General features: G+C 39.8%; 2 protein-coding genes across 4 annotated transcripts in view; both read right to left on the reverse strand.

The window, feature by feature from the left end:
- Positions 1-7,546, reverse strand: part of LOC128688722 (1-phosphatidylinositol 4,5-bisphosphate phosphodiesterase-like) — a 224,259-nt gene extending 216,713 nt beyond the window's left edge. For 2 of the 3 annotated variants that reach the window (XM_070084641.1, XM_070084640.1), the window contains exons 1-4: positions 7,388-7,546; positions 6,976-7,076; positions 5,392-5,552; positions 873-1,083 (exon numbers count right to left, since the gene is read on the reverse strand). In XM_070084641.1, coding sequence (XP_069940742.1) covers positions 873-1,083; positions 5,392-5,552; positions 6,976-7,076; positions 7,388-7,519 — 605 coding nt within the window. In that variant the 5' untranslated portion in view covers positions 7,520-7,546. The remainder of the gene's footprint in view (positions 1-872; positions 1,084-5,391; positions 5,553-6,975; positions 7,077-7,387) is intronic. The other variant, XM_070084642.1, reaches the window with a different exon arrangement.
- Positions 7,547-14,871: 7,325 nt separating this feature from the next.
- The window catches only part of LOC138852656 (1-phosphatidylinositol 4,5-bisphosphate phosphodiesterase-like), a 37,309-nt gene continuing 24,531 nt past the window's right edge, over positions 14,872-27,649 (reverse strand). Inside the window, exons 3-5 of the mRNA XM_070084746.1 lie at positions 16,877-17,012; positions 16,465-16,565; positions 14,872-15,040 (exon numbers count right to left, since the gene is read on the reverse strand). Coding sequence (XP_069940847.1) covers positions 14,872-15,040; positions 16,465-16,565; positions 16,877-17,012 — 406 coding nt within the window. The remainder of the gene's footprint in view (positions 15,041-16,464; positions 16,566-16,876; positions 17,013-27,649) is intronic.

The raw sequence follows: 27,649 nt of genomic DNA on the forward strand, positions 1-27,649 counted from the left end.
GATGGTGAAAGTTTTTCTTTTTCGGGCCACCCTGCCTTGGTGGGAATCGGCCAGTGTGATAAAAAATAAAAAATGTTATATATCTTTATATATGCTTCTAAACTGTTGTATCAGGGCACCGCTGCAAAGACAGTGATTATGGTACGAGTGAGGTGAAAGTGTTGAATGATGAAAGTATTTTTTTTGTGGGGGGGGGTGAGGGGAGGATTTTCTTTCTTTTTGGGTCATCCTGCTTGGGAGGGAGGGGAGGGAGGGGAGGGGAGGAGGGAGGGGAGGGGAGGAGGGAGGGGAGAGGAGGGGAGGGGAGAGGAGGGGAGGGGGGAGGAGGGGAGAGGAGGGGAGGGGGGAGGAGGGGAGGGGGGAGGGGAGGGGGGAGGGGAGGGGGGAGGGGAGGGGGGAGGGGAGAGGAGGGGTGGGGGGAGGGGAGGGAGGAGGGGTGGGGGGAGGGGAGGGGGGGGAGGGGAGGGGGGAGGGGAGGGGGAGGGGGGAGGGGAGGGGGGGTGAGGGGGGAGGGGGAGGGGAGGGGGAGGGGAGGGGGGGAGGGGATGGGAGGGGGGATGGGAGGGGGGAGGGGAGGGGGGAGGGGAGGGGGGAGGGGAGAGGGGAGGGGGGAGGGGAGAGGAGGGGAGGGGAGGGGGGAGTAGGGGAGGGGGAGGGGGGGAGGGGAGGGGGGAGGTGAGGGGGGAGGGGGAGGGGAGGGGGGAGGGGGGAGGGGAGGGGGGAGGGGGGGAGGGGGGAGGGGAGGGGGAGGGGGGGAGGGGGGAGGGGGGGGGGGGAGGGGGGAGGGGGGAGGGGATGGGGGAGGGAGGACGATGACATACATACATGACTGGTTACATGAGTGTGGTTAATAAAGTAGAATATAATCTTACCTGCAACCAGCCAGTAGAGTTTGTCTGTACATCTCAGCTGTAGACTTGCCACCAAACTGTCTCCCAGAGAGGTAGGTGTTGTGGGAAGAGTTTATGTAGTAATGTGAGAGTGGCTGATCCATATCTTGGTAAATGTCTAAACGATCCAAAAATACAGGTGCATTCTCATCAGACATGAGGTATGCCAATAAACCATCTTTGCTGAGTCTTTCTGTTTTAAAGGAAGAATTTATTTAACAGTTGATGTATAAAAGAAGGCAAAGCTATTGCTATCACATTAAGATCCTCAAATGAACTAACTACTCATTTCAATACAGAAATTAGAAGCCCATCTAGGAGAAGTCATGCTTTTCCATCCACCCAGATTAAAAAATGTTTATATAATTAAATTTTTGGTGTATAAACGAAAATAGAATTGTTTATACTATACTATTTCAATGTATAAAGGCAAAGATAAAGATGTTTATTTTGACAAATTACATGTTTGTACAGAGTAATATAATAGTTAGGTATACATGCCTAAAGCCCCTTTGTATGCAGAGCATTTCAGGCAAACTTAAAGATTAACTTAAGATTAGTAATGTAATAATACATACTTCATATGGTCATTAGATGAGTTACAGTGAGTACAGTAGAAGTATATATTGTATCAGGTAATGCTACATGGTTTTGATAAGTCTAGTAGAGACTTAATACACTACTGAATTAGTTAATAAAGATTGCAGTATTACAATATAACAGTTTAAAACAATTTACAATGATAAACTACAGTTTAGTATTATTTAAAACAATGAAATTTGGTATTACAATGGACTCGACTCACGAAATCGTAACGACACGATCGCAAACAAACCATACCACGGGCGGGCTTTGAACTCGCGGTCAGAGAGTCTCAAAACTGGAACAATTTACATTATGATGTACTGTATTACAATCTACTATTGAAAACAATGAAAAAAATAGACATCCTAATTTTGAAGTAGTAAGTTGTTGAGCATTGATCAGCACAATATGAGCAGCCACTGAGAAACTGGTAGTGGTTAGGTACAGTTTGTCTGGTTAATTTTGGGTGATGAGGTGATTTCTTATTAGGGCCTTAAAATGATTTGCAGACAGAGGCCCTTTAGTTTGTTCTGGCAATGAATTCCATATTTTCGGGCCTTTTTTGTGCATAACATTTTTTCATAGGGAGAGATGAACGCGAGGGATATCGAAGAGTGATCTGTTTCTCATATTATGGTTGTGTGTTCTGCTATAGTTATCAAGGAGGAGTTTGAGAGGAGGGTTTACAAAGAGTATAGTGTTCTGTGTATGTAGTAGGCACAATAGTAAGTGTGGATGTTGTATATTTAGCAAGTTAAAATTCTTGAAATGAGGTGGAATGTGTTGCCTAATGCAGTAGTAGTAATCAATTACACTGCAGCTTTTTGCTGGATTATTAAAGGCTTAAGGTGATTTGCTGTGGTTGAGCCCCATGCACAAATACCATAGGTGAGGTAAGGGTAAATGAGAGAGTGGTACAAAGCTAGAAGAGCTGACTGAGGTACATAGTACTGTACCTTTGAAAGGATGCCTACTGTTTTGGAGACTTTCTTGGAAATTTGCTGTGTGTGTGTCTGAAATTTGAGACTGTAGTCAAGGTGGAGACCTATAAATTTGCCCTCTGCCTGTCTCAAAATAAGTGAACCATTTATCAATATGTTTAGCTGTACATTTGAAGCTCTGTTTCCAAAAAGCATGAAGTAGGTTTTGTCTACATTGAGAGTAAGTTTGTTGGCAATCATCCAAATAGATATTTTTAGCAGTTCAGCATTTACTGTCTGTTAGTATGGTTGGGTTTGGATGAGAAAACACATAAGTTGTATCATCTGCAAATAAAATGGGTTTAAGGAGATTAGATGCATTTGGTAGGTCATTGATGTAAATGAGAAAGAGAGGTGGGCCAAGAATGCTCCCCTGTGGGATTCCAACAAGAACAGGTTGTGTAGTGGAGCTGGCTTCATTTGTGTATACATACTGGATTTACCTGGAGAGGGTTTCGGGGGTCAATGCCCCTGCGGCCCAGTCTGAGACCAGGCCTCATGGTGGATCAGGGTCTGATCAACCAGGCTGTTACTACTGGCTGCACACAAGCTGATGTACGAACCACAGCCCAGTTGGTCAGGTACTGACTATAGATGCCTGTCCAGTGCCTTCTTGAAGACAGCCAGGGGTCTATTGGTAATCCCCCTTATTTATGCTGGGAGGCAACTGAACAGTGTTGGGCCCCGGACACTTATTGTGTTGTCTCAAAGTGTACTCGTGGTGCCCCTGCTTTTCATCAGGGGAATGTTGCATCTCCTGCCGAGTCTTTTGCTTTCATACGGACTGATTTTCGTGTGCAGGTTTGGTACTATTATTATTTTTTATTATCACACTGGCCGATTCCCACCAAGGCAGGGTGGCCCGAAAAAGAAAAACTTCCACCATCATTCACTCCATCACTGTCTTGCCAGAAGGGTGCTTTACACTACAGTTTTTAAACTGCAACATTAACATCCCTCCTTCAGAGTGCAGGCACTGTACTTCCCATCTCCAGGACTCAAGTCCGGCCTGCCGGTTTCCCTGAACCCCTTCATAAATGTTACTTTGCTCACACTCCAACAGCACGTCAAGTATTAAAAACCATTTGTCTCCATTCACTCCTATCAAACACGCTCACGCATGCCTGCTGGAAGTCCAAGCCCCTCGCACACAAAACCTCCTTTACCCCCTCTCTCCAACCTTTCCTAGGCCGACCCCTACACCGCCTTCCTTCCACTACAGACTGATACACTCTTGAAGTCATTCTGTTTCGCTCCATTCTCTCTACATGTCCGAACCACCTCAACAACCCTTCCTCAGCCCTCTGGACAACAGTTTTGGTAATTCCGCACCTCCTCCTAACTTCCAAACTATGAATTCTCTGCATTATATTCACACCACACATTGCCCTCAGACATGACATCTCCACTGCCTCCAGCCTTCTCCTCGCTGCAACATTCATCACCCATGCTTCACACCCATATAAGAGCGTTGGTAAAACTATACTCTCATACATTCCCCTCTTTGCCTCCAAGGACAAAGTTCTTTGTCTCCACAGACTCCTAAGTGCACCACTCACTCTTTTCCCCTCATCAATTCTATGATTCACCTCATCTTTCATAGACCCATCCGCTGACACGTCCACTCCCAAATATCTGAATACATTCACCTCCTCCATACTCTCTCCCTCCAATCTGATATTCAATCTTTCATCACCTAATCTTTTTGTTATCCTCATAACCTTACTCTTTCCTGTATTCACCTTTAATTTTCTTCTTTTGCACACCCTACCAAATTCATCCACCAATCTCTGCAACTTCTCTTCAGAATCTCCCAAGAGCACAGTGTCATCAGCAAAGAGCAGCTGTGACAACTCCCACTTATATGGGTGTGAAGCTTGGGTTGTGAATGCAGCAGCGAGGAGGCAGTGGAAATGTCCTGTCTAAGGGCAATGTGTGGTGTAAATATTATGCAGAAAATTCGGAGTGTGGAAATTAGGAGGTGTGGAGTTAATAAAAGTATTAGTCAGAGGGCTGAAGAGGGGTTGTTGATGTGGTTTGGTCATTTAGAGAGACAAATTCCCACTCCCGCCAGCACACTCCACCAATCTGCTCACCATTAAGAACATCCATACTTATTCATGTGCCTACTACATACACAGAACAATACACGCAAACAAACCCTCCACTCAAACTTCTCCTCGCCAACTTAAACAGGACACATGACCACAACACAAGACACAGATCTCTTTTTGATATACCTCGTCTCATCACACTGTGTAAAAAATCTATGCACATAAAGGGCCCTAAAATATGGAATTCATTACCAGAAGATATTAAAGTAACCCAGTCTGAAAATCAGTTTAAGACTTCTCAAAAGCCACTTAATCACCCTAGACTAAACACTAAATACTCAGTACACACTTACTCACCTATGTACTCCCACATCATAACTTCAACAATCACTTCGAGCTTTTTATCCATTGTTGACAGGAATATAATTGAACCACTGTTTTCACAAGAAGCATTTTAGACTATATGAATATATCCTTTGTCTTATACAAATTTAATTAATTTATAATTAATAATCTACTGTTCAACTATGAAATAATTACTGTCCTACTGTGAAACTATGTTAAAATCCTTAGTGTTAAATAGTCTGTAAGCCAATAATATTAAGTTGGCCCATAATGCCTAGGCATAATAGAGGCTCTCTTTGCATTGCAACCCACTATTGTAAATATAAAATCTCAATGTACTGTTTGCAAAGACATAAAATAAATAAATAAAATAAATAAAAATACAAAAATAAGTGGTCAACAAAGATGCAAGATCCATCCTTTAAAGTATATTCTCTTACTATTTTGTGAGGCATGTGTATATTAACAACTAAAACAACTGAAAGAATTTTGAAAGTTCTTTGAGTTAAGCTCAATGATTTCAATAATTTCACCTACTGTTTTCAACATTTTCCTTGAGGGGCTCATGAGCTGTGAGGATCTCCATACATCGTTTTTCATCGTAAAGCGGATATAAAATTTCATTGAGGCTCGGATCTCGCTGTTTCTCATTCATGAACGTAACTAGCTGAGCCAGAGTGATGTGCTCTCCCTTTGTGCTGCAAGAGGATGAACTCACAGTTATAAAAACACTTACTCTCAATGTTTCCTTTTCACAGGGAAAGGCATATTAACTTTAGTAAGTGTAAAACTAGGGCTAAAATTATGGCAAACAATGTTGTTCCAGATGGCCAAACTAAGTTCAGTCCTAAGCAAGAAAGCCCAATTATGCAGAGCTCAGGTACAAATGATTTTCATAAAAATGTATATTTTACATAAAAGTTTGTGTTTGAATATACACAAATGTGTATTACATAATGTATCATAATAAAGTCACATGATGATCTTGTATGAAAAGTACAGAAAACCTTGTTTATCTGAATCAATCATCTAAACATCACCCCTCCCCCTCCAAAATCAATTACAGTAATAAAATTACCTACTGTGTTGTTATTTATTGCCATATTATTATGAGTGAGATCTACTTTCTTTATAGATGTCACAAAATAAGCAGTTAAATAACACAGTTACTTGTGTACATACTGATTAAGAATCTATTGTTATTACTCTTAGAAAACTAATGAATAATGTTTGTGTCTTAATTACTGTATAAATAAATGTAGAAAAAATTCATAATCTTTGATTATACCAGACATCATTTAATACTGAGGTAAAAATGAGTGTTTTAGACCACATTTCAACATGCTAATTTTGAATTTGAAATCCAAAGTGAAGCAACATGTAAGGATGTTTGGTTACAGAAAAAAACTAAGTAAATTTTCAAGTAAGGGTATTCTGAGTATTGCTGATGAGCTAGTGACAATTTATCAGTATACACTTGTCAAGTGTGTAATGTGCTTTATATATTTTAATAAACAATGCCTGAAAAATATGTCACATTTTTTAATATGCTCACATTTTTTGAGTCTTGCTGAAGAGATGTTGATAATTGAGCAGCATGCACTCACTAACTCAAATGTAAAGTGCACTTAATTTTTAAATAAACTATGAAAAATTATTTTTAACTACACCTGTAACTAAAAAATTCCAACATTTTTTTTTTTTTTTTTTTTCAACAAGTCGGTCGTCTCCCACCGAGGCAGGGTGACCCAAAAAAATAAAGAAAATCCCCAAAAAGAAAATACTTTCATCATCATTCAACACTTTCACCACACTCACACATTATCACTGATTTTGCAGAGGTGCTCAGAATACAACAGCTTAGAAGCATATACGTATAAAGATACACAACATATCCCTCCAAACTGCCAAATTCCAACATACTGAGTTTATTCTGATTACAGTTTTGGAATCCAGAAAAGGACACAGTAATCTAGAGAGTAGAGAACTTACTATCATTAACTACTGAAAATCTGGGCAATCATGTTTATATTTTTCTGAGTAGAATCAAGCTAATAATGACTGACCAAAATAGTTATTAACATGATAATTAAGGATTACACAAAACTAAAGAAAACTCACATGCTTGAAAAGAGTTCATCGATATCAGTCCTAGGGCAAATAGTATGGTACAGTTTGTAGAACTTTTCAAAAGTGAAGGCCTCTTTTTCTATACTGTCACCCTGTTTTGGAAGAAGTGTCAAAATAAAATACATATAATTCAAGGCTGTCTTGAATTATGTTTTTCATAATATGAAGAGATTGAAGTTTGGTCATGGAAACATTATATAAAAGGAAATTACTTATTAGTTTCACAATGGGCATTTGCAGATACTGACAGAATAGTAACAGTAGTAACTACAGTATCTCTATTGCACACACTATAGTTATAAGAAAATTGGGATTATTAAATGATGTTGCCATGTTATTATAGAGTACAAGGTAACTGTGAACTACAACTGCAGAGTACCAGTGGATACTTGACATGTCTTACCTTTCCAGAAGGCAAACCCATTTCTTCTAGGCACGAGAACACCATCTTTTCAGTTTTGCCCGAGGCAAAAGTTCGGACAATGTGCTTTACAGGAATTTTTCCGACAGAATCCACTGTCATTCCCAGACGCATCCAACTGTTATGCAATGATCAGGAAGAGAGTAGCAATTAATTTGAAGGCAATGCAAATGTTAAACTAATTAATGTATTCTTTTCAACAAAAATTATTCTATAAATGTAGTACATAGTCACTAATTTTGTACTGGAGTGAGAATTTTTTTGCATACAATAAGAGACTTACTGAGTACATACAATTATTGAAAAGTCACTTCTTGTTAGAGAGAAGAATAAAAAAATAATAATAATATATATATACACTACAGAGGCTCTCAACCGGTGAAGAGCGAAAAGCACAGAGGCATAAACATAATCCCTGGTGATGGATTGGATTAAGGCTAGAGAGAGTTGCAGGAGAGGCCGCTGAATATATCTGGTTGCCATAACCGAGTTTCAATAAAATTATGGCTGAATGTAGTCGAAGGAGAGTTCTACAATCAGCCCCCATGAAAGATGAGCAAGAGTTTTAAGGAGGTTTAGCCAGCTATGACAAGTTGCCTTGAGAGAGGTAATGTAAGGTTTCCAGGATAACTTACGGTCAAAAAGAAGGCCTAGAAACCTAACTGTATCACGTTCTGGGATATGTGTGTCATATGGGTGCAATGGATGATCGGAGACGACAGAACATCTAGTGAAAGTAATTTTGTGAGTTTTAGTACTAGAAAATTTAAACCCATAAGTGGTGGCCCAATTGGAAACACGGTTGACTGCATGCTGGAGAGAAAGTGCAATGAGGTGACAGTCAGCGCCTGCACAAGCTATAGCGAAGTCATCAACACAGAACGATGACCAAATATTGGATGGAAGAATAGAAGCCAGATCATTAATAGCCAGGAGAAAAAGTGTTGTGCTCAGAACACACCCTTGGGGGACACCTTCAGCTTTGACAAAGTCCAGGAAAAGCACATTATTAATCAGAACACAGAAATGTCTTTCAGTTAAGAAGTTCTTAAGGAAAAATGGTAGACTCCCTTGGAGGCCTAAGGAGTGGGCCTGGGCCAAAATATTATACCTCCTAGTTGTGTCATATGCCTTCTCAAGATTAATAAAGATGGCAATAACTGAATGGCTATTGGCAAGGGCATTACGGACATACGTATCTAAGCATAGTAAGGGAGAGACTGTTGTGTGTCTCTAAATACAGGTACCATCCAACTTACAACCGAGCTTGGTTCCGACCAACTGGTCATAAGTCAAAATGAACGTAAGTCGAACCTTTGAAAATTGCTGACATACTGGGTAGGGCATAATGTCAAACTTTTCCTATATAAACTACCTACATAGTATTGTAATGTAATGTACAATCATTATGTCATTCTTTTTACCATAATTTACTTCTATTGATATATTTTAATCATTTATGTACTGTATATTATGTATACATGGTAGTGAACTGTATTGTAAATTTTACATCGCACACAATATCATATATTACTGTTATCTTTAAGTACTGTTGACACAGTGGAATGGGAGAATACCACTGGTAGTGTCATCCTGCCAGAACATCCTATAACCTATGCCCTAAGTAAAGAAAAACAACTCTGGAACATGTGTAATACATATTCGGCTGGCTGGGTGGGTGGGTGGGTGGGTGGGTGGGTGGTTGGCTGCATGACTGACTGAATTTGGATCTCTCTCTATCTGTATCTGTCTCTCTCTCTCTCTCACAGGTACACATAAGTAAAGTTATCATACATAGTGTAAATTACCTAGGATCACACAGGGTCACTTAACCAGAGACCAAACAAAACATTGCTCGTCAATCCTAACCAGCCTGATAAGAAGGGCTAAAAAGCTGTATTATGAGAACAGATTATTCAACTTAAAAGGTGATATAAAAAAGACCTGGAAAACCCTATCAGAAATTCTAGGAACAAAAAAGATATCACGAAATAGCACAACTGAACTAACAAAATCAGATGAACCCCAACTCCCACCAACTGAAACAGCAGACTCAATGATTTCTTCTCCACCATTGGAAAAAACCTTGCCAATAAAATCCCAAGCTCAAATACCCCACCCAATGACTACCTCACTGGCAACTACCTGAACACCCTTTTCCTAGCTCCGACTAACCCAACAGAAGTCTCCCTAATTATCAACACACTAAAAAACAAGACAGGAGATTTAAATACCTTACCACCCATTATATACAAAAAAGCATTGCAAGTGCTGTCACCAATCACTGCAACACTCTTTAACAAATCCATTGAATCCTCTACCTTCCCTACAGTTCTCAAAATAGCGAGGGTCACCCCAATCCATAATGGAGGAGACCAAACAGACTTGAACAACTATAGGCCAATATCCAACTTACACTCTCTCTCTAAAATCTTCGAAAAATTAATTCATAAGCGAATCTATTCCTACCTCATCTCCCACAACATACTCAACCCCTGTCAGTTTGAGTTCAGACCTAATAAAAATACGAATGATGCTATTATACACATGCTAGAACAAATATACACTGCACTAGAGATAAAAGAAGTCCCACTGGGGATCTTCATTGATTTATGTAAAGCTTTTGATACAGTTGACCATGATTTGCTCCACATAAAATTGTCACACTATGGTATAAGAGGGCACTCCCTCAACTACCTAAAGTCATACCTCAGCAACATAACCCAATATGTGTACACAAATGGAGCAAACTCTTCCGCACAGCCAATTACAGTTGGTGTCCCACAGGGAAGTGTCCTTGGTCCTCTTCTCTTTCTCGTTTACATAAATGACCTACCAAATGCATCGCAGCTACTCAAACCCACACTATTTGCAGATGACACTACATACGTCTTCTCTCACCCGAGCCCAGTCATGCTAGCCAATACTGTGAATACCAAATTACAGAAATGATGATGACTAACAAACTTACTCTTAACATTGACAAAACCTACTTCATTCAGTTTGGTAACAGAGCTACAGATGTCCCTCTTAACATAATGATAAACGGATCACCTATCACAAAGCTCACAGAGGGAAAATTCTTAGGAATCCACCTTGATAATAGACTCAAATTTCAAACACATGTACAACAAATTTCCAAGAAAATTTCCAAGACCGTAGGCATACTATCAAAGATACAGTACTGTTCCACAGTCAACCCTCCCGGCCCTATATCACTCACTTATTTACCCCTATCTCACCTATGGAATTTGTGCATGGGGCTCAACAACAATTAACCATCTCAGACCATTAATTACCCAGCAAAAGGCTGCAGTCAGAATGAAAACAAATTCCCACTACAGGCAGCACACTCCACCAATATTCAAAACTCTAAACCTACTCACCATACAAAACATCCATATTTGTTATTGTACCTACTACATACATAGAACACTTAACTCGGATATAAACCCTCCCCTCAAAAGTCTTCTTACCAACCTAAACAGAACACATGACCATAACACAAGGCACAGATCACTCTGATGTTCCTCATGTCCATCTCACACTATGCAAAAACCCAATGCACATAAAAGGCCCAAAATTCTGGAATTCATTACCTGTGAATATAAAAGAAGCACTGTCTGTTTATAAATTCAAGTCTCTTCTTAAAAATCACTTACTTACCCTCAACTAAATAAATACTGAATAATTGTATCTCATAAATGTTTAACCTGTGACCAAATCAAACTTTGTTATTTTTAATTACATTACCCAACAAAATACTCCATTCTACTGAATGCTCAGCAACACAGTAAATGACCATATGACCTGTCTTTGTAATACTCATTTGTGCTTAATTGTTATTTGTTTACAATAATGTTTACCACTGAATATAGCACTGCTTAGTTAATGTTAAGTTAATTTTAAGCCTGCCCATAATGCTCTGCATACAAGGGGCTTTGGCATGTTACACTTAACCCCTTTAGGGTCCAAGGCCAAAATTTGAAGTGATGCTCCAGTGTCCAAGAAATTTTGAAAAAAAAAAAAAAAAAAAAAAATCTTACAGAATTAAAGAGCATATTTTTGTGAAGGTAATAAGACAAAAAAAAATTCTGATCAGTACTTACCGAGATACAGTGCCGAGAAGTTTGTCCAAAATGACCTGGTGGCGGCAACATCGATGATTTCCACATACGCGCATTACTTTATTTAGCAGTTTTTGTAGTTTTTTCTTTTCTATTCCAATTTTTTTCTTTTCCTACTAACATTTGGGGCCTGAGAGGCCAATACTGTATATAATATATATATATAAACTCACTGTATTGAACACAATAACCGCACTAAAGTTATTATCATATTATTGTTTACCACTGTTGTTTATTACAATAAACATGCACAAATATTGTATAATACTAATGTTCTATCATATATTTACATATTTACAATCACTGGACATGGTTTTAGAACTGATGAAGCTTGTGGAACTCCTTGAAACAAGGCACCATGCACAGAGGTACCTTACATTACTCACACATAATCCAAGTGTCTTTGCGTCTTTGTTGCCGTCGTTTTGTTTGTGCACAGACGATGCATCTCTTCTGAGCAAATTTCTTCTGAGTTAAAGGAAGCTGTATTATGAAATGATCACCTTCCCTTCTCAAACGCTTGGGTATATCCTGAGGAGTTCGAGAACCTTGTTGTACAGCAGGTGTTGTTACCTAGTACTTCATTATGAGTTGTCTGACAACAGACAAACAAAATTCACCATACGGTGGTCTGTTGCCAGTCTTCATTTGGTACATATTATATGCATTGAGCATTGAAATGTCCATGAGATGGAAGAAAAGTTTCATGTACCACTTGTAACTTTTACGAACACAATCAACAAAGCCAATTTGCATGTCACATTTGTCAACCAAGTGCATGTTTTGTGTATAATCAATCACTGTCACTGGTTTTCGAATACGTTCATTAGTCACTCAATCAACTTTGCCACTGTCTTGCATTTCATTACAGTTAATGGTTGTCAACAATGTGACATCTCGTTTGTCATGCCACCGTAATGCCATGATGTCATTGGCAGTAAACACCTGTATGTCATCACCACGAGCACCTGCATTGAGCCTGGACATATGTTTACGATTAGAACGCACTGTGCCACACACATCTGTCTTGTTCACTCGCAAGAAATCACTGAGCAATGGGCTTGTGTACCAGTTATCGGTATATAATACTATATGCCCTTTACCAAAATAAGGTGCCATCATGCTTCTCACTACGTCACCTGAGATACCCAATAACATCTTGGTATCTTTCAATGTTTTACTTCCTGTGTATACAACAATATCCAATAGCAGGCCACTGTCACAGTCACAGAGTACAAACAGTTTTATACCAAAGCGTTTCCTCTTGCTCGGTATATACTGCTTGAATGACAGTCTACCTTTGAACAAAATCAAAGACTCGTCAATTACAAGATTCTTGAATGGATAAAAGTATATGCTGAACTTTTGTTTGAGATACATAAAAACATTTCTAATCTTGTATAACCTGTCACTTCTGTCAGGCCTTGTTTTGTCAGAGAAGTGCAACATACGTAACAGTAAGGTAAACCTGTTCACTGGGATGATTTCACTGAAGACCTGAAGACCAGGGTAGAAATTAGCCGATTTGTGGACCAGTATGCTTTTATATTATGCTTATAGACATGAGGCATAAGCATTATTGTTGCAAAAAGCAAATACATTTCTGCAACAGTTGTCTCTTTCCACCGGTGTAGTCTTGGCTGTGGTGATATGATCGTATTTGCTACGGTGTACTCAAAATACTTATTACTTTTCCTGACAATAGTTTCCATCAATGGCTGGTCAAAGAATAATTCAAAGAATTCCAGTTCATTTGCAGTGTTTCCAAGGGAACAAGTTGGTAGAATTCCACTTTGAGAGTCATCAAAGTGGTGGGGCTTGGGAACAAAATTGGGATTTTGCTGCCAATCCCAGATATGGTTTGCTGGTAGATACTGGACATCATAGGCTGGTTGTGTGGGTAGTTGTGGTTGTGGTGGGCTGGTGGCTGACGCTCCGCTTTGTCCTTGAAATGCGGAGTCAGTAGCGTAGGTCCCAGCCTGGGCTGGTGAGTCACGCATGGCCATGGCACTACCATCACCACTACTACCATCTGCTGATGCCTGTGGTCTATCCATGCCAAGTGTAGCCACATCATTCTCACTATCACTACCTAAAACTGGTGTAGGGCCACGGGATGTACTCCGGGATGTACTCCGGGATGTACTCCGGGATGTACTCCGGGATGTACTCCGGGATGTACTCCGGGATGTACTCCGGGATGTACTCCGGGATGTACTCCGGGATGTACTCCGGGATGTACTCCGGGATATACTCCGGGATATACTCCGTCCCCTGGGCACAGCATAGGGTACACTACCCGAGCGCATGCAGCGGCGTACATACCGACACTTCACTGGTGAATATGATTCCTCACTATCACTACTCGAATGATCGTCAAGAGCAATAAAATCACAATCCACATCACTATCATCATCATTACTAAAGTCAGAGGCCTGGCCACGCGAAAATAATAGTTTTCTCTTTCGTTGAGGTACAACTGACCGTGACTGATGAGTGCCCACACCAGAGGTAGAAGGCTGAGGATTGTCAGGGTTTTCTGCACTATTATCGATATCCTGGTCATTTCTTTCGGTCACTAACTGATCAAAGCCAAAGAATTCGTCTTCATTTCCACTTCTATCACTGTCAGAACTATCAGATAGGAACAAGAGAGTCCCAATTTTCCTTGGAGTGAGAGCTGTCTTGCGACAAGGCATGGTGAACAAGGGTAACTGAGCTGGCATTCCCACAATGCTATGCGGGCGCCTAGATTTTTTGTTTATGGCGCACACCCACCACGCAGACCCGTTCTCTCACATGTAGGCCTATGAGCGTTTTCGCGCTAAATTTGACGGCGCTAGAATTTTGGCGTAGATCTACAGTTTGGATGCTCAACGTGAAGCCGTAGATCTACGGGACGGACCCTGAGTGAATGGAGACAAATGATACTTGGGACCTGACGATCTGTTGGAGTGTGAGCAGGGTAATATTTAGTGAAGGGATTCAGGGAAACCGGTTATTTTCATATAGTCGGACTTGAGTCCTGGAAATGGGAAGTACAATGCCTGCACTTTAAAGGAGGGGTTTGGGATATTGGCAGTTTGGAGGGATATGTTGTGTATCTTTATACGTATATGCTTCTAAGCTGTTGTATTCTGAGCACCTCTGCAAAAGCAGTGATAATGTGTGAGTGTGGTGAAAGTGTTGAAAGATGAAAGTATTTTCTTTTTGGGGATTTTCTTTCTTTTTTTGGGTCACCCTGCCTCGGTGGGAGACGACCGACTTGTTGAAAAAAAAAAAAATTAATAATTATTATTACGTATTATTATTACAATAATACGTATGTACTAATAAATTTCACCTACTGTTTTCAACATTTTCCTTGAGGGGCTCATGAGCTGTGAGGATCTCCATACATCGTTTTTCATCGTAAAGCGGATATAAAATTTCATTGAGGCTCGGATCTCGCTGTTTCTCATTCATGAACGTAACTAGCTGAGCCAGAGTGATGTGCTCTCCCTTTGTGCTGCAAGAGGATGAACTCACAGTTATAAAAACACTTACTCTCAATGTTTCCTTTTCACAGGGAAAGGCATATTAACTTTAGTAAGTGTAAAACTAGGGCTAAAATTATGGCAAACAATGTTGTTCCAGATGGCCAAACTAAGTTCAGTCCTAAGCAAGAAAGCCCAATTATGCAGAGCTCAGGTACAAATGATTTTCATAAAAATGTATATTTTACATAAAAGTTTGTGTTTGAATATACACAAATGTGTATTACATAATGTATCATAATAAAGTCACATGATGATCTTGTATGAAAAGTACAGAAAACCTTGTTTATCTGAATCAATCATCTAAACATCACCCCTCCCCCTCCAAAATCAATTACAGTAATAAAATTACCTACTGTGTTGTTATTTATTGCCATATTATTATGAGTGAGATCTACTTTCTTTATAGATGTCACAAAATAAGCAGTTAAATAACACAGTTACTTGTGTACATACTGATTAAGAATCTATTGTTATTACTCTTAGAAAACTAATGAATAATGTTTGTGTCTTAATTACTGTATAAATAAATGTAGAAAAAATTCATAATCTTTGATTATACCAGACATCATTTAATACTGAGGTAAAAATGAGTGTTTTAGACCACATTTCAACATGCTAATTTTGAATTTGAAATCCAAAGTGAAGCAACATGTAAGGATGTTTGGTTACAGAAAAAAACTAAGTAAATTTTCAAGTAAGGGTATTCTGAGTATTGCTGATGAGCTAGTGACAATTTATCAGTATACACTTGTCAAGTGTGTAATGTGCTTTATATATTTTAATAAACAATGCCTGAAAAATATGTCACATTTTTTAATATGCTCACATTTTTTGAGTCTTGCTGAAGAGATGTTGATAATTGAGCAGCATGCACTCACTAACTCAAATGTAAAGTGCACTTAATTTTTAAATAAACTATGAAAAATTATTTTTAACTACACCTGTAACTAAAAAATTCCAACATTTTTTTTTTTTTTTTTTTTTCAACAAGTCGGTCGTCTCCCACCGAGGCAGGGTGACCCAAAAAAATAAAGAAAATCCCCAAAAAGAAAATACTTTCATCATCATTCAACACTTTCACCACACTCACACATTATCACTGATTTTGCAGAGGTGCTCAGAATACAACAGCTTAGAAGCATATACGTATAAAGATACACAACATATCCCTCCAAACTGCCAAATTCCAACATACTGAGTTTATTCTGATTACAGTTTTGGAATCCAGAAAAGGACACAGTAATCTAGAGAGTAGAGAACTTACTATCATTAACTACTGAAAATCTGGGCAATCATGTTTATATTTTTCTGAGTAGAATCAAGCTAATAATGACTGACCAAAATAGTTATTAACATGATAATTAAGGATTACACAAAACTAAAGAAAACTCACATGCTTGAAAAGAGTTCATCGATATCAGTCCTAGGGCAAATAGTATGGTACAGTTTGTAGAACTTTTCAAAAGTGAAGGCCTCTTTTTCTATACTGTCACCCTGTTTTGGAAGAAGTGTCAAAATAAAATACATATAATTCAAGGCTGTCTTGAATTATGTTTTTCATAATATGAAGAGATTGAAGTTTGGTCATGGAAACATTATATAAAAGGAAATTACTTATTAGTTTCACAATGGGCATTTGCAGATACTGACAGAATAGTAACAGTAGTAACTACAGTATCTCTATTGCACACACTATAGTTATAAGAAAATTGGGATTATTAAATGATGTTGCCATGTTATTATAGAGTACAAGGTAACTGTGAACTACAACTGCAGAGTACCAGTGGATACTTGACATGTCTTACCTTTCCAGAAGGCAAACCCATTTCTTCTAGGCACGAGAACACCATCTTTTCAGTTTTGCCCGAGGCAAAAGTTCGGACAATGTGCTTTACAGGAATTTTTCCGACAGAATCCACTGTCATTCCCAGACGCATCCAACTGTTATGCAATGATCAGGAAGAGAGTAGCAATTAATTTGAAGGCAATGCAAATGTTAAACTAATTAATGTATTCTTTTCAACAAAAATTATTCTATAAATGTAGTACATAGTCACTAATTTTGTACTGGAGTGAGAATTTTTTTGCATACAATAAGAGACTTACTGAGTACATACAATTATTGAAAAGTCACTTCTTGTTAGAGAGAAGAATAAAAAAATAATAATAATATATATATACACTACAGAGGCTCTCAACCGGTGAAGAGCGAAAAGCACAGAGGCATAAACATAATCCCTGGTGATGGATTGGATTAAGGCTAGAGAGAGTTGCAGGAGAGGCCGCTGAATATATCTGGTTGCCATAACCGAGTTTCAATAAAATTATGGCTGAATGTAGTCGAAGGAGAGTTCTACAATCAGCCCCCATGAAAGATGAGCAAGAGTTTTAAGGAGGTTTAGCCAGCTATGACAAGTTGCCTTGAGAGAGGTAATGTAAGGTTTCCAGGATAACTTACGGTCAAAAAGAAGGCCTAGAAACCTAACTGTATCACGTTCTGGGATATGTGTGTCATATGGGTGCAATGGATGATCGGAGACGACAGAACATCTAGTGAAAGTAATTTTGTGAGTTTTAGTACTAGAAAATTTAAACCCATAAGTGGTGGCCCAATTGGAAACACGGTTGACTGCATGCTGGAGAGAAAGTGCAATGAGGTGACAGTCAGCGCCTGCACAAGCTATAGCGAAGTCATCAACACAGAACGATGACCAAATATTGGATGGAAGAATAGAAGCCAGATCATTAATAGCCAGGAGAAAAAGTGTTGTGCTCAGAACACACCCTTGGGGGACACCTTCAGCTTTGACAAAGTCCAGGAAAAGCACATTATTAATCAGAACACAGAAATGTCTTTCAGTTAAGAAGTTCTTAAGGAAAAATGGTAGACTCCCTTGGAGGCCTAAGGAGTGGGCCTGGGCCAAAATATTATACCTCCTAGTTGTGTCATATGCCTTCTCAAGATTAATAAAGATGGCAATAACTGAATGGCTATTGGCAAGGGCATTACGGACATACGTATCTAAGCATAGTAAGGGAGAGACTGTTGTGTGTCTCTAAATACAGGTACCATCCAACTTACAACCGAGCTTGGTTCCGACCAACTGGTCATAAGTCAAAATGAACGTAAGTCGAACCTTTGAAAATTGCTGACATACTGGGTAGGGCATAATGTCAAACTTTTCCTATATAAACTACCTACATAGTATTGTAATGTAATGTACAATCATTATGTCATTCTTTTTACCATAATTTACTTCTATTGATATATTTTAATCATTTATGTACTGTATATTATGTATACATGGTAGTGAACTGTATTGTAAATTTTACATCGCACACAATATCATATATTACTGTTATCTTTAAGTACTGTTGACACAGTGGAATGGGAGAATACCACTGGTAGTGTCATCCTGCCAGAACATCCTATAACCTATGCCCTAAGTAAAGAAAAACAACTCTGGAACATGTGTAATACATATTCGGCTGGCTGGGTGGGTGGGTGGGTGGGTGGGTGGGTGGTTGGCTGCATGACTGACTGAATTTGGATCTCTCTCTATCTGTATCTGTCTCTCTCTCTCTCTCACAGGTACACATAAGTAAAGTTATCATACATAGTGTAAATTACCTAGGATCACACAGGGTCACTTAACCAGAGACCAAACAAAACATTGCTCGTCAATCCTAACCAGCCTGATAAGAAGGGCTAAAAAGCTGTATTATGAGAACAGATTATTCAACTTAAAAGGTGATATAAAAAAGACCTGGAAAACCCTATCAGAAATTCTAGGAACAAAAAAGATATCACGAAATAGCACAACTGAACTAACAAAATCAGATGAACCCCAACTCCCACCAACTGAAACAGCAGACTCAATGATTTCTTCTCCACCATTGGAAAAAACCTTGCCAATAAAATCCCAAGCTCAAATACCCCACCCAATGACTACCTCACTGGCAACTACCTGAACACCCTTTTCCTAGCTCCGACTAACCCAACAGAAGTCTCCCTAATTATCAACACACTAAAAAACAAGACAGGAGATTTAAATACCTTACCACCCATTATATACAAAAAAGCATTGCAAGTGCTGTCACCAATCACTGCAACACTCTTTAACAAATCCATTGAATCCTCTACCTTCCCTACAGTTCTCAAAATAGCGAGGGTCACCCCAATCCATAATGGAGGAGACCAAACAGACTTGAACAACTATAGGCCAATATCCAACTTACACTCTCTCTCTAAAATCTTCGAAAAATTAATTCATAAGCGAATCTATTCCTACCTCATCTCCCACAACATACTCAACCCCTGTCAGTTTGAGTTCAGACCTAATAAAAATACGAATGATGCTATTATACACATGCTAGAACAAATATACACTGCACTAGAGATAAAAGAAGTCCCACTGGGGATCTTCATTGATTTATGTAAAGCTTTTGATACAGTTGACCATGATTTGCTCCACATAAAATTGTCACACTATGGTATAAGAGGGCACTCCCTCAACTACCTAAAGTCATACCTCAGCAACATAACCCAATATGTGTACACAAATGGAGCAAACTCTTCCGCACAGCCAATTACAGTTGGTGTCCCACAGGGAAGTGTCCTTGGTCCTCTTCTCTTTCTCGTTTACATAAATGACCTACCAAATGCATCGCAGCTACTCAAACCCACACTATTTGCAGATGACACTACATACGTCTTCTCTCACCCGAGCCCAGTCATGCTAGCCAATACTGTGAATACCAAATTACAGAAATGATGATGACTAACAAACTTACTCTTAACATTGACAAAACCTACTTCATTCAGTTTGGTAACAGAGCTACAGATGTCCCTCTTAACATAATGATAAACGGATCACCTATCACAAAGCTCACAGAGGGAAAATTCTTAGGAATCCACCTTGATAATAGACTCAAATTTCAAACACATGTACAACAAATTTCCAAGAAAATTTCCAAGACCGTAGGCATACTATCAAAGATACAGTACTGTTCCACAGTCAACCCTCCCGGCCCTATATCACTCACTTATTTACCCCTATCTCACCTATGGAATTTGTGCATGGGGCTCAACAACAATTAACCATCTCAGACCATTAATTACCCAGCAAAAGGCTGCAGTCAGAATGAAAACAAATTCCCACTACAGGCAGCACACTCCACCAATATTCAAAACTCTAAACCTACTCACCATACAAAACATCCATATTTGTTATTGTACCTACTACATACATAGAACACTTAACTCGGATATAAACCCTCCCCTCAAAAGTCTTCTTACCAACCTAAACAGAACACATGACCATAACACAAGGCACAGATCACTCTGATGTTCCTCATGTCCATCTCACACTATGCAAAAACCCAATGCACATAAAAGGCCCAAAATTCTGGAATTCATTACCTGTGAATATAAAAGAAGCACTGTCTGTTTATAAATTCAAGTCTCTTCTTAAAAATCACTTACTTACCCTCAACTAAATAAATACTGAATAATTGTATCTCATAAATGTTTAACCTGTGACCAAATCAAACTTTGTTATTTTTAATTACATTACCCAACAAAATACTCCATTCTACTGAATGCTCAGCAACACAGTAAATGACCATATGACCTGTCTTTGTAATACTCATTTGTGCTTAATTGTTATTTGTTTACAATAATGTTTTAACCCCTTCAGGGTCCAAGGCCAAAATCTGAAGTGGTGCTCCAGTGTCCAAGAAATTTTGAAAAAAAAAAAAAAAAAAAAAAAATATTGCAGAATTAAAGAGCATATTTTTGTGAAGGTAATAAGACAAAAAAAAATTTCTGATCAGTACTTACCGAGATACAGTGCCAAGAATTTGTCCAAAATGACGTGGTGGCAGCAACATCGACGAATTCCACATACACACATTACTTTATTTAGCAGTTTTTGTAGTTTTTTCTTTTCTTTTCCAATTTTTTTCTTTTCCTACTAACATTTGGGGCCTGAGAGACCAATACTGTATATAATGTATATATATAAACTCACTGTATTGAACACAATAACCGCACTAAAGTTATTATCATATTATTGTTTACCACTGTTGTTTATTACAATAAACATGCACAAATCTTGTATAATACTAATGTTCTATCATATATTTACATATTTACAATCACTGGACATGGTTTTAGAACTGATGGAGCTTGTGGAACTCCTTGAAACAAGGCACCATGCACAGAGGTACCTTACATTCCTCACACATAAACCGAATGTCTTTGCGTCTTTGTTGCTGTTGTTTTGTTTGTGCACAGACGATGCATCTCTTCTGAGCAAATCTCTTCTGAGTTGAAGGAAGCTGTATTATGAAATGATCACCTTCCCTCCTCAAACGCTTGGGTATATCCTGAGGAATTTGAGGACCTTGTTGTGTAGCAGGTGTTCTTACCTGGTACGTACTTCATTATGAGTTGTCTGACAACAGACAAACAAAATTCACCATACGGTGGTCTGTTGCCAGTCTTCATTTGGTACATATTATATGCATTGAGCATTGAAATGTCCATGAGATGGAAGAAAAGTTTCATGTACCACTTGTAACTTTTACGAACACAATCAACAAAACCAATCTGCATGTCACATTTGTCAACCAAGCGCATGTTTTGTGTATAATCAATCACTGTCACTGGTTTTCGAATACATTCATTAGTCACTCGATCAACTTTGCCACTGTCTTGCATTTCATTATGGTGAATGGTTGTCAACAGTGTGACATCTCGTTTGTCATGCCACCATAATGCCATGATGTCATTGGCAGTAAACACCTGCATGTCATCACGAGCACCTGCGTTGAGCCTGGGCATATGTTTACGATTAGAACGCATTGTGCCACATGCATCTGTCTTGTTCATTCGCAAGAAATCACTGAGTAATGGGCTTGTGTACCAGTTATCGGTATATAATGTATGCCCCTTACCAAGATAAGGTGCCATCATGCTTCTCACTACGTCACCTGAGATACCCAATAACATTTTGGTATCTTTCAATGTTTTACTTACCGTGTATACAACAATATCCAATACCGGGCCACTGTCAGTCACAGAGTACAAACAGTTTTATACCGGAGTGTTTCCTCTTGCTCGGTATATACTGCTTGAATGACAGCCTACCTTTGAACAAAATCAAAGACTCGTCAATTACAAGATTCTTGAATGGATAAAAGTATATGCTGAACTTTTGTTTGAGATACATAAAAACATTTCTAATCTTGTATAACCTGTCACTTCTGTCAGGCCTGGTTTTGTCAGAGAAGTGCAACTTATGTAATAGTAAGATAAACCTGTTCACTGGGATGATTTCACTGAAGACCGGGGTAGAAATTAGCCGATCTGTGGACCAGTATGCTTTTATATTATGCTTATGGACATGAGGCATAAGCATTATTGTTGCAAAAAGCAAATACATTTCTGCAACAGTCGTCTCTTTCCACCGGTGTAGTCTTGACTGTGGTGATATGATCGTATTTGCCATGGGGTACTCAAAATACTTATTACTTTCCCTGACAATAGTTTCCATCAATGGCTGGTCAAAGAATAATTCAAAGAATTCCAGTTCATTGGCCCTGGTTCCAAGGGGACAAGTAGGTAGAATTCCACTTTGAGAGTCATCAAAGTGGTAGGGCTTGGGAACAAAATTGGGATTTTGCTGCCAATCCCAGATATGGTTTGCTGGTGGATACTGGACATCATAGGCTGGTTGTGTGGGTGGTTGTGGTTGTGGTGGGCTGGTGGCTGACGCTCCGCTTTGTCCTTGAACTGAGGAGTTAGCAGCGTGGGTCCCAGCCTGGGCTAGTGAGTCACGCATGGCGGTGCCACTATCATCACCACTACCACTATCTGCTGATGCCTGTGGTCTATCTATGCCAAGTGTAGCCACATCCTCACTATCACTATCTAAACCTGGTGTAGGGGCACGGGATGTACTCCGTCCCCTGGGCACAGCATAGGGTACACTACCCGAGCGCATGCGCCGGCGTACATACCGACGCTTTACTGGTGAATATGATTCCTCACTATCACTACTCGAATGATCGTCAAGAGCAATAAAATCACAATCCATGTCACTATCATCATCATTACTGAAGTCAGAGGCCTGGCCACGCGAAAATAATAGTTTTCTCTTGTGTTGAGGTACAACTGACCGTGACTGAGGAGTCCCCACACCAGAGGTAGAAGGTTGAGGATCGTCAGGGTTTTCTGCACTATTATCGATATCCTGGTCATTCCTCTCGGTCACTAACTGATCAAAGCCAAAGAATTCTTCTCCATTTCCACTTCCATCAGTGTCAGAACGTTCAGATAGGAAGAGGAGAGTCCCAATTTTCCGTGGAGTGATAGCTGCCTTGCGACGAGGCATGGTGAACAAGGGTAACTGAGCCGGCGTTCCCACAATGCTATGCGGGCGCCTAGATTTTTTGTTTATGGCGCGCACCCACCACGCAGACCCGTTCTCTCGCATGTAGGCCTATGAGTGCTTTCGCGCTAAATTTGACGGCGCTAGAATTTTGGCGTAGATCTACGGTTTGGACACTCAACGTTAAGCCGTAGATCTACGGGACGGACCCTGAAGTAATAATATTAAACTATAATATAATATAGTGTTTACTCATTACTTACCTTAAAATATCTGTAGTCTTAATGTAGAGTGAGAGGTGAGTAAACAAAATTAAATGAATAAACGAGAGAGAGAATGAGTGTAGAAGGTTCGTGAGTTTTGTAAACAAACTTCTAGTTGTTGTTGCTACTAGCCCGGACACGAAAGGTTTTTGTTCACTCTGTCAAGCTGACTGGAAAAACATCTCATATTTATATTAATTTATATGTTACATAGCAAGTTTATTTAATAATTTTGAACAAAAAAATCATAGATGGATTAAGCAAAATGTCTATATTAATGTTTTCTTTCTTTCTTTCAACACACCGGCAGTATCCCACCGAGGCGGGGTGGCCCAAAAGGAAAAACGAAAGTTTCTCCTTTTACATTTAGTAATTCTTTCTTTCAACACACCGGCCGTATCCCACCAAGGCAGGGTGGCCCAAAAAGAAAACCGAAAGTTTCTCTTAAATTTAGTAATTTATACAGGAGAAGGGGTTACTAGCCCCTTGCTCCCGGCATTTTAGTCGCCTCTTACAACACGCATGGCTTACGGAGGAAGAATTCTGTTCCACTTCCCCATGGAGGTAAGAGGAAATAAACAAGAACAAGAACTAGTAAGAAAAATGGAAGAAAACCCAGAGGGGTGTGTATATACATATATGCTTGTACATGTATGTGAAGTGTGACCTAAGTGTAAGTAGAAGTAGCAAGATGTACCTGAAACCTTGCATGTTTATGAGACAGAAAAAAGGACACCAGCAATCCAACCATCATGTAAAACAATTACAGGCTTTCATTTTACACTCACTTGGCAGGATGGTAGTACCTCCCTACCTACCTACCTACTATTAATGTTTTATACACATTTAATGCATCTCAGAGTGATTATTATTGTGTTATTATTATCATTATTAATATGGCATCTTCAAGACCAATAACACACCCTTAATGATTTTAATGTGTACCTGCACACCAGCACAGGTGCAAGATGTGGAATTTAAAGTAGTTAAGTTCATATTTTATTCATCCGAGAGTGTATATCAGGATTTATGTTATTTATATTGTTTATTATGTCATATTAGATGAACCGTGATAGATAAATAAGCTGTACAGCGATATTAGCGTCATATTGAAGATGTGACAACTCTGCTTCATGTGTAATACCTGTTGGTTCATGAGCGGCTCTGAGACAGAGACAAGCAGACAAAGACAGACACACAGGTAGACATAAAGAGACACACACAAACACACAGGAAGACAAAGACAGATAAACAGACAGAGACAGATACAGACAGACAGATATACAGGCAGACAGATAGACATATTTATGTGCAACAGTGAAAACAAATAGAGAGAGTTCGAGAGTAAGAGCCTTTCTTACCTTCTTGCCATAAACTCCAGTGCAAAATTCAGACTTCCTCTTAGGGACCATGGTGAAATTTACTGTCCAGTTAGTACAGTTAATACAGTACGTATGATGCTGCTGATAGGGCAGGGTAACTCAAACTGATGCTGCCTGCATGGCGTATTGCCATCGCGGGTATCATCAATATTGTACAGTGGTATGTATCAGCCAGCCTAGCCCAGCTGCCAGATGTACGGTCGTAAGTTGAGTGGACGTACGTCGAGCAGGTCGTAAGTCAGATGGTAGGTGTACCACAACAAACTTCTATTTACTAGATGTTCTATCACCTTGCAAACTGCACTGGTAAGAGCAATGGGATGATAGTGGGAGGCATTATGTCCCATAGTACCCGGTTTGCGGAAAGGGAGAGCAAAGGCAGATTTCCACAGCTGAGGAAGAGCTCCTTGTGACTAAATAAGATTAAAGAGTCGTAAGAAGACTGCAAGGGCTGACCGATGTAAATGCTGTAGCATGTGAATATAAATGCAGTCAGGCCCAGCTGCCAGGCCCAGATGCTGATGACCGGCAAGATGCGAGTGTTGCCTCCAGTTCCAGAAGTGTAAAAGGCACATTAAAAGATTCTTCTCTGATAGAAGAAAAGTTTAAGGGCTCTAACTCTCTGGCAGACTTTGAGGAATGAAAGGAGGGACATAAATGAAGCCCCTGAGAGATACAGACAAGATGATTACCAATTTCAGTGGTAACATCAAGAGGGTTTGCGATATCAATACCAGCAACACGAAGAACAGGAGCCAGGTCAGGAGAGTATTTACCGCTCAGTTTCCATACTTTTTTCCAGACTGCACTCACAGAGGAAGCAGAAGTGACGGTAGAAACATAATCGTGCAAACAAGTGAGTTTAGCGTCACAGATGACACGGTGAGTGACTGCTCTCTTCTGCTTAAAATCAAGGAGTCTCTCTGTGGTTCTATTGTACCGGTGCCTGTCCCATGCAGCATGTTTCAAATGTATTGCCTGAGCACAAGCAGGAGACCACCAAAGCACGCACTTCTGAGAATGCCTGCCCGAGATTTGGGGTACAGAATGTGAAGCTGTGGGCTACGAGGAGGTGATGAATACAAAGGAGAAGTAAGGATGATTGGAAAATGATTGCTATCGTGCAAGTCTGGGAGGACAGACCAGGTGAAGTCTAGTACAGTTGAGGAAGAGCAGACCAAGAGATCAATGCAAGAGAGATAATGAGTACGAGGATCAAAATGGGTGGCAGTACCCATATTTAAAACATGGAGGGAAGAGAAGCGAGAAAAGCCTCCAACTGAATGCCATGGGAGTCACAGTGAGACCCCCCCGGAGGAAATGGTGGGCATTAAAATTGCCAAGTAACAGAAGTGGTAGGGGTAAGGAAGAAACCAGAAATGCAACATCTGGGATAGATAATGCCTGAGAAGGAGAGAGATACTAAGAATAGATTGTATACCACTTATTCAAGTGGATACAGGCTGCAGTGTAATGCAGCAAAGTATGAACAAAGAGATGATGGTATGGAATACCAGTGTGTATAAGAAGTGCACTTTCATTAAAGGATCCAATGAATATAAGAAATCATAGCCCGAGATGAGATGGATAACAGCAGAGCGTAATTTGGGTTCTTGTAAATAAACACAAACAGGGGAAAACTGGGAGAGCAACACCTGAAGCTCACCCCAGTTACCTCTGAGGCAACGAATATTCCATTGTGGATAAGCCATGATTAGCAAAGATACAAAAAATCTGAAGGCAGAGGTATCTACGGACTAGTAGGGTTAGAAATGTCAACATGTGGAGGCAGTGGATAACTTTTAAGTAGTGAAGGATTGGGACACTACGAAGAAAGGAGTTATGCAGATGGAGAAGAGTGAAGAGGAGGAACAGGAGGTGGATTACAGTGTTCATCAATGGTCTAGTGTCCTCAATATATTCTGAGATAGCTTCAAGTGTTTCAAAGGGCAAGGACATTCTATGTGGTACAATATTGGAGATAGAAGAAGGAGGGTGAGTAAAGATCAGGGCGACGATGGACTGTATCAAAGTAGGGGAGGACGAAAGGGTAGAGGGAACTGGGGAAGAAGTTTGGGAGGAGACAGGAGAGGAAGCGACCTGGGAGGTGGCAGAAGAGGAAGAAACTTGGGAGGGGACAGGGTAAGAGGGTACTGTACGAGGAGGCAGAAGAGGAAGAAACTTGGGAGGGGTCAGGGAAAGAAGGTACTGTATGAGGAAGAGGATGAACCTCCACACTGTAACCGAACCAGTTAGAGGTGAAGAAACGAATACAGAGACTGGGAAGGAAAAATGTGCAGGTTGCAGAAGGGAAGGATGGGTTAAAGGAGATTTTAACAATGGGGATGTTTTGGACTTTGAAGGAGACATGCAATGGGGAGTAAGTGTTGTACGAGGTCTTGTAGACACAGAAACTTGTCAGTGAGAAGAGGAAGAGATGAGAACAGAATGAGGTGCCGAGGTAGGGACCTCCGAGTCCAGGACAGCAAAAGAATTAGAGATATAGGTGACCCCAGAGGAGGCTGCAGAAGTTGGGA

The sequence above is a fragment of the Cherax quadricarinatus genome, chromosome 13, assembly GCF_038502225.1.
Source record: "Cherax quadricarinatus isolate ZL_2023a chromosome 13, ASM3850222v1, whole genome shotgun sequence".
NCBI lineage: Eukaryota > Metazoa > Arthropoda > Malacostraca > Decapoda > Parastacidae > Cherax > Cherax quadricarinatus.